The sequence below is a fragment of the Aedes aegypti genome, chromosome 3 (genome assembly GCF_002204515.2).
Source record: "Aedes aegypti strain LVP_AGWG chromosome 3, AaegL5.0 Primary Assembly, whole genome shotgun sequence".
Lineage (NCBI taxonomy): Eukaryota > Metazoa > Arthropoda > Insecta > Diptera > Culicidae > Aedes > Aedes aegypti.
In genome coordinates this window covers 310,649,972-310,657,883 of record NC_035109.1, presented here as the reverse complement: position 1 = coordinate 310,657,883, position 7,912 = coordinate 310,649,972, and the positions used below count along the sequence as shown (strand labels likewise).

The 7,912-nt window shown below is 42.6% G+C and overlaps 1 protein-coding gene across 2 annotated transcripts; it reads left to right on the top strand.

Moving 5' to 3' along the window:
- Positions 1 to 1,008: 1,008 nt before the first annotated feature.
- Positions 1,009 to 7,705, top strand: LOC110678042 (zinc finger protein 768-like). 2 transcript variants are annotated; one of them, XM_021850485.1, is made up of 3 exons: positions 1,009 to 1,322; positions 1,441 to 1,564; positions 5,582 to 7,705. In XM_021850485.1, the coding sequence occupies exons 1-3, from the start codon at positions 1,285 to 1,287 to the stop codon at positions 7,259 to 7,261; spliced, it is 1,842 nt and encodes a 613-aa protein (XP_021706177.1). In that variant the 5' UTR covers positions 1,009 to 1,284; the 3' UTR covers positions 7,262 to 7,705. The 2 variants fall into 2 exon arrangements, with proteins under 2 accessions (XP_021706177.1, XP_021706176.1); XM_021850484.1 differs by having other exon boundaries at positions 1,438 to 1,564.
- The last annotated feature ends 207 nt before the right edge of the window (positions 7,706 to 7,912 follow it).

Below are 7,912 nucleotides of genomic sequence, written 5' to 3'. Positions count from 1 at the left end.
AATAGCCAAAAATAGTTTCAATCAAGCGTGTAATCATAGAGATATGGGGGTGACCCAAAATTTTGCACGGAAGTATTAAATAAACCTTAATTGTTGTTATGTACAGGGTGATTACTAATTCCTGTCAGTAAAGTAACTGAAGATGTATGTATGAATTTTAATTTCCAGTGTACATCCTGTTTTGTACAACTATAAAGTTTGTTTTGACAAAGTAAAGATTGAATATTTTTTCATTTACCTTAGTTTTTAGTCATATGTGTTGTTTTAAAGGCATAACACCTGGCACGCACGTTTCCCACGGATATGTATTTTTGACTGAACTCCGCTGAAAAATTTGCCTGATTAAAACAGTATGTTACCACAATCTTTCAAACTTACTAGGAAATAGCATAAGACTAATTATGGAAAATTTAAGCGAAAAAAATATGTCTGTTTTGGTTAAAATATATGCTTATGAATAACGTTTGTGTTAACTGTGATGCTTCTAATACAACGCATGTGGCTGTAAATTAAGGTAAAAAAATAAATATGATATTTATGTACAGTTAAGACAAATGTTATAGATGTCCAAAACTGGATATGCACTGGTAATTAAAATTCATACAACTATATTTTTTCTATGATTACTTATTTTACTGACAGGAAATAGTAATCACCCTGTAGTGCTAGCTCAGAACACTCCGTTGCTAGTGCATATACTCTTTGCGGCTTAAAACCTTGGAGCATGATTACTTGGGTCAGAGTTTAACTTCTGGGGATGGGATCATGACTTGTGCCATGTTTTACCATACATGAATGCCTTTCAACAGCTCTCGTATGTACAAACATAGATGAGAAGATTATTTTTTACGAAAATTACGAATAATTAATGTTAGTAAAATGCTATAGATTTTATTAGGGTTACTACACCCATTTCAGCCCACTGTCGTGAATTCCCTGCTGAATGAATTCGACATCCACGCTGCCGTCATGGCACAGACAGTCTGAAAGCTCGCACCGCCTAAGAGGAACGACTCGGAAAACCGAACATGAATAAATATAAAAAAGCATAAAGAAAGGCAAAAGCCACCTTATCGGAATGCGTGTTGTTGCCGTGAGGAAAATAATAAAATAAATACGTAAAGTTGCGAGCCGCAGTTCGAAGACAAACGAAATTTCCTCCCGGGCGAGTGATAAAAACAAAAACATACACAATCGGCACCGAAGGATTATTATTTTGAACCGAAAAGGGGTTCGGTTCGAGAGTTGGTCTCCCAAACGACTGGGGATCCTCCCAAGCTTCTAATGGAAAATATTGTGCTGAAAGAGGCAATAATCATGGCGTGAGTGTAGGCTTGAATAAACAAACGATATCTTAATGGCATCTGTTCTTATATTTTCCCTGCTATAAGAATCGAATCGAACAAACAATTTTTAAATTGCGTGTTTTTTTTTCAGCAGCAGCACCAACAGCAACAATATGTGTCGGTTGTGCTTATCTGCGAATGGGATTACCGAGCCCATTTGCTATGACCAGCGTGATCAGTTTTTGCTGCAGAAAATCTACGAATGTACTACGCTTCAGGTGAGTGCGCTTGCAAGTTAAAGTGTATGATGAATGCAGTGCAGACGACAACAACACATACCGCTTGTGATGAAGTATTGAAGTATAGAAGTCCTTGGGGAGGTGAGATGCCTCAAGTGGCGACCGGGTGGGATACAGTTTTGGCATGAGGTGGTAGGAAGGCTCCTCGAAGTCATTCATTGTCATAATTTGATTATTTATTCATAATGCACTATGAGCCCACGCTTTAGGAAGGTATGTGGGATTTTATCTTCCTTAAAAAAATAATATGGAATGTTCAACACACAGATCAAAAGATACCCCTTAGAAAAACATCTTTTCACATGTTTTAATTTAAATTACAAAAATAATGGAAATTTCTATATAAAAAATGGTCTTTATAAGGCCAAAACATAAGTCACGGACCGTTTTCACAACCTTACCGACAAAAAAAAATCAACTAGTTTACAATCTACCAGAGCTGCGGCAACACACACAGCTTTTATAGTGATGTGTGATATGCAGAAACGCGTGACCGGGTGGTGGCAGATCAATGAGAGAATGTGGAAGTTGAGGATCAAAGGCCAGTTCTTCTACTTCAGCATAATCAACGTGCAGAGCCCTCACTCAGGAAGCACTGGTGATTAAAAGGACGCTTTTTACGCGCAGCTCAAACGCGAGTACGACAGCTGCCCAAGCCACAACGTCAAAATCATCATAGGAGATCTAAACGCCCAGGTTGGCCAGGAGGAGGAATTCAGACCGACTATTGGAAAGTTACGCGCCCACCGGCTGACGAACGAAAACGACATACGTCTAATTGATTTTACCACCTCCAAGAATATGGCCATTCGTAGCACCTACTTCAAGCACAGCCTTTCATACCGATACACCTGGAGATCACCACTGCAGACAGAATCAATAATCGACCACGTTCTGATTGATGGATGGCACTTCTACGACATTATCGACGTCGGGCCATATCATGGCGTTAATATCGACTCTGATCAATATCTGGTGAAGGTTAAACTGCGTCCAAAACTTTCCGTCGTTAACAGCGTACGGTACCGATGACCGCTTCGGTATGAGCTAGAGCAGCTTAAGCAACCGGATGTCACAACTGCATATGCGCAGCACCTTGAGGCTGCATTGCCGGAAGAGGGTGAGCTGGATGAAGTCCCTCTTGAGGACTGCTGGAGAACAGTGAAAGCAGCCATCAACGATGCAACTGAGAGTAACGTGGGGTACGTGGGACGGAGTCGTCGGAACGATTGGCTCGACGAGGAATGTAGGCAGATTCTGGAGGAGATGCTGCAGCAAGGGACCCGGTAGAACGTCGAACTTTATAGACCCGTTTCTGTCAACAGCAGACCTGTCTCTTTCGGGAAAAACCGCCGCCTGAAGGAGACAGAGTGCGAGCAGATAGTACAGCTATGTCGGTCTCAAGAAACACGTAGGTTCTATCAGAAGCTCAACACATTCCGCAACGGCTTCGTGCTGCGAGCCGACAGGTGTAGGGATAAAGATGGGAGCATCTTGATGGACGAACGTGAGGTGATCGAAAGCTGGGAGCAGCACTTCGACGATTACCTGAATGGTGCTGTAAGCACAGGCAATGGAGGTCGAGAGAAGGGAGGAAATGCCTTCGTCAGTGCTGCGGACGATGGAAACCAACCAGCCCTCACTTTGAGGGAGGTTAACGATGCCATTCATTGGCTCAACAACAATAAAGCTGCTGGTAAGGATGGTATCGAAGCTGAACTCATAAAGATGGGCCCGGAGAGGCTGGCCATTTGTCTGCATCGGCTGATAGGCACAATCTGGGAAACAGAACAGCTACCGGATGAGTAGAAGGAAGGGATAATGTGCTCCATCTACAAGAAGACGATAAGTTAGATTGTGAGAACTTCCGAGCGATCACCATTCCAAATGAGGCCTACAAAGTATTATCCCAGATCATCTTTCGTCGTCTGTCACCACCATGTACAAAACGCTCATAAGGCCGGTAGCCCTCTACTGGCATGAAACGTGGACAATGCTCGAGGAGGACCTGTAAGCATTTGGAGTTTTCGGACGTCGGTGCCTAGGACGATCTTTGGCGGTGTGCAGGAAAACGGTGTGTGGCGGCGAAGAATGAACCACGATCTTGCCAAACTCTACGGCGAACCCAGTATCCAGAAGGCGGCCAAATCTGGAAGAATACGATGCGCAGAGCATGTTGCAACTTGCAAGAATTCCAAACAGCAATCCTACAAAGATGGTGTTCGCTTCGGATCCGGTTGGTACAAGAAGGCGTAAAATTGTTAATTCAGTGTTATCTGTTTGGATGTTAACTAAATAAATGAAATATTTCCGATTTCCTATTTCCTTTTTCCTAGGCCGTCTTCAGTAGTCGAGTCTAATAAACGACACTGAAGATGGCCTTACAGTTGAGATCGAAATTCGCGTATCTGTTAAAGGATTCTAACTATGGTGGAATTAAAGGCTACAGTATAATAATTCGTATTTCCTATTTTCAATATCCTATTTATTATTTGCTATTTCCTGCTCCCAGCTTCCTTTTTCCCATTTCTTGCTGATTCCCTATTTCTCATTTCCCATTCCAATGTAGTTATAAAAGAGCCTGATTCCTATGTTTTATCGTCATTGGTTAAATTTTTCAGAAAACACGTGATTTTTTTTAACGTTTGTAATGTTTTAAAATATACGAATAAAAATTTGTTGTGGTAATTAGCAATCACTTGGCAAAAGTACTTGATCGTTGTTTGTTTTGATATTTCTGAAGATATTAAAAAACTTCGAAAAGCTGAGATAGTTGAACTACCAGTTGAAGTGGCCATTTCGATGCAATTTGTTGAAGATTATCGGGTGAAAATTCCTTGAAAATTTTTAGATAAAACCAACTTCTGACAGTAGGTGTGAGGAACCATAGATCACAAGTTTTTGGATTTTAGGAACCTGGAAATTTATTATATTTCTCAACGAAATTCTTCATATTTTTTTCGGAAATTTTCCTCTTGAAAAATACGCCAAATCTCCCAGCACTAGGCATCTTTCACCTAACACTTTTCCTAACTCGAGATATCATAATCCAGTCACTCCGTGCTGTATAAAATATTTCAGAAAGTAATGTTTGCGTTATTTAACTAGTCATTGTATTGTGCAAGCAATATTTTGGAATTAACTTCTTCTTCTTCTTCTTGGCATTACGTCCTCACTGGGACTGAGCCTGTTTCTCAGCGTAGTGTTCTTATGAGCACTTCCACAGTTATTACCTGAGAGCTTTCATAGCAGGGAAGCCAAAGAAATGCATATCCAACACAAATTTTCAATAAACGCTCAAGAAATGTCAATGCTAATTCGAATCATTTCTACTAGCCTAGGATTCAATCCTCTCATACACGATTCATACCATGTCTGGATTAATACATGGGGGGTGACCAGTCGATCGAATTTACAGCGAACGATTGTCTAGTTTTCTAGATGTGTGCTTTTGAAAATCCGAGGTTTGGTTTTGTCAGACTTCATGCATATATTTGAACGTCCAAAGTCCACGGGGTTACTGGGTGCTTGCTTTGATCGTTCACTTCAATGGGTTGCTCTGTTTGATCCTCGTCCGGATGAATGGGCGATCGGTTTGTTCGTTGCTTGCTTCGACTCGATACGGTTATAACTTGATATTTCACCCTAAAAGCCATTGGTAACCGAGTGGGCAGCTCCTTGTTTCTAAGCAAGTGAATGGACCTAAATTAAAACTATCATCACTGGGAGATGGAGGAGGATATTCTCTCGTAGCAATGTTGAATAACGTGTAAATCCATTTGTTTGCTCAGTAACTACAAGTAACTACTACAACTCGATTGCCAATGGCTTTTAGGACGAGATCACAAATCATGCGAGAGCTGTTAGTCGTATCGATCATCACAGGTCTATTCTTCATCAATATGTTCTAGTACATACTTATATTATTGTGGCTTACGAATCATTCCAATGAAGCTTCTGAAAACTTATATTCGCTTTTGTCTTCGCTTATTTCAGATATCGCCACTGAACGGCATCCCGTCATCCCTCTGTACCCTCTGTAAGGCGCGACTAGACGAGTTCTACCAGTTCCGCTGGCAGTGTATCAAGAACGATGAAATTATCCGCAGAATTGCGGACAGCTTCCACAGTAATAAGCCAACGGTGGTCGATTCGTCCGCGGCGTCACCGATAACCTCGCAAAGTCCTAGTCAAAACCCGAAACAGGAAGTGATCGATCTGCACCCGACCGAGGTCCCAACTGTGGTTGACGGACGTTCGTCTACAGAATACAACAGTGGCAGCGGCGGGGAGGAACGTAGGGTTGATGAACGGGAGGTGATCATTGGATATGGTGAACATATGGATCATTCTATGGGAGTTAGACCACATCAGGAGGGTTATAGTTTAGGAGAGCAAGGTCATCCTGGCCACGGTCAGTACGCTATCGGTCCAAGCGTGGTTCCATACAATGGAGAACATGCGCCAGGATTTCATCCGGAGCATAAATACTCAGAACCGCACCAATATGACTTCTCGGATTTTCGGAGGAAACGTGGTCGGCCACCGAAGCAAAAATACGATGTGTATCACCACCCTATCGTGAAATACGACGAGAGTTCTATTGATACGAAGAGTTCGGCTCATGTACCATCAAGTTCCATGTCACAAGAGTCGGGATCCATTCTCACCTATGGGGAAGGTACTTCGAGGGGTAGCGAATATCAACATGGACCGGTGTACGGTGAGTGGAATCCTCAGACCAAAATCAAACTAGAGCAGATTGATCATCAGCAAGTTCGATATGACGAACAAGAGCCAACCTCTCCAGAAGAGCATGATCAAAAACTTCAAGTAACTAGTAACATTCAGACTGTAGTGAATCCTGACGGGTTCGTGAAACGAAGTCGTGGACGCCCTCCGCGGGAAGGCGGTTGTCCAAATCAGGATAGAGCTGAGTACCGTTTCCAGTGCCAATACTGCGACGCCAGGTTCAAAGCGGCCATAAATTTGAAATTGCATACTAATACTCATACTGGCGAGAGACCGTACAAGTGCCAGCTGTGCGATAAGTCCTTTGCTCATCCTAGCAATTTGAGCGTTCATACGAAACTCCACACTCAGGAACGCGTTAAACGAGAAGGCGTTCCGTCGGAGAAGAAGTTCCAGTGCCCATACTGCCATACGCTTTTTGCTTTGGCATTCCAGCTCAAGATTCACATAAACACACACACCGGACAAAAACCATACGTCTGTAAAAACTGTGGAAAGGGATTTGCCCAGCCAAGCAATCTGCATGTGCACATCAAGAAGCATTGCCACAAACGGACCGAGTACCAGGAGCAACAGAACCCAAGTGAACAACACCATTCTCCCGAGCACCTGGCTTCTCAGCATATAAACCATCAACCGCAGCATCATCTACCACACGAGCAGCACTATCATCCTGTCCAGATGGCACAGCATCCTCCAGTTGTTCCTCAACATCCGCAGCCATCGCTGTCCCATCAGCAGCACTCACCTCTTCTACAGACCGCCCAAGCCATCGATCCCAGTGTCCCTCTGAATCACACTCCTCCCCAACAAGCAGATCCAGTTGAACCGGAGTCCCCTCCATCCGAAAAACATCAAGAAACTTCCTCCTGCCAACCACCGCCCCACACGGCGATGGGCTTGGCTTCGGTCATGTTGGTTTAGAAAACATTGGCAAAGGGTGCAGAGCTACTTTGGCACTTCCATGATTCACTTTGGCATGGGGGATTTTTCTCGGCCGAATGGTCTAAAACATTGTAATAAGAAGCACTTCAATACGACGCATATTGTAGCCTTGAAAAAAAAAACACAGCCGAAGTAAATCAAATGTGCCAAGAATAGGATTCAGCTCCTGGCATGATCTGTGCAATTGCGTTACGTAACCTGTAACGCGTTAGAGCCAACTACTAGTAATCAAGAATCAAAAATCGACATGCAAAACGCAAACGGCATAATAGTTTTAGGGCACCTAACATATTCAAAATGTGTAGGTTATAGGAACAATGTTCATTTAACTTTTATGGAACAATCTGTTTTCGACGTACTATATTAATTTTCATATATACGATGTAATATCTGTTGGACACATAATAAATAACAAAACTAACAGTTTTGACGAGTTGTTCAGTTTTGATGACATCAAAGCGACCAATTATTCATCGAAATTTGAAGTAAATGCAGGTCTTCCCAGGGGATTTTTTGGGAACGGTCTGCACGCTTAAACGAAGTTACACATAGTTGATTACGATTCGTGCAAAACCGAGCTTTTCTGGACCAACACATCAGGTGTATAATGTTAATACATACTGAAAAACC

Bases quoted from the DNA above. Each gene is read 5' to 3' on its own strand.
- LOC110678042 (XM_021850484.1), top strand. From the start codon at position 1,285: ATGGAAAATATTGTGCTGAAAGAGGCAATAATCATGGC. The intron at 1,323-1,437 runs GTGAGTGTAGGC...TTTTTTTTTCAG, and splicing joins AAAGAGGCAATAATCATGGC to CAGCAGCACCAACAGCAACA. The intron at 1,565-5,581 runs GTGAGTGCGCTT...CGCTTATTTCAG, and splicing joins ACGAATGTACTACGCTTCAG to ATATCGCCACTGAACGGCAT.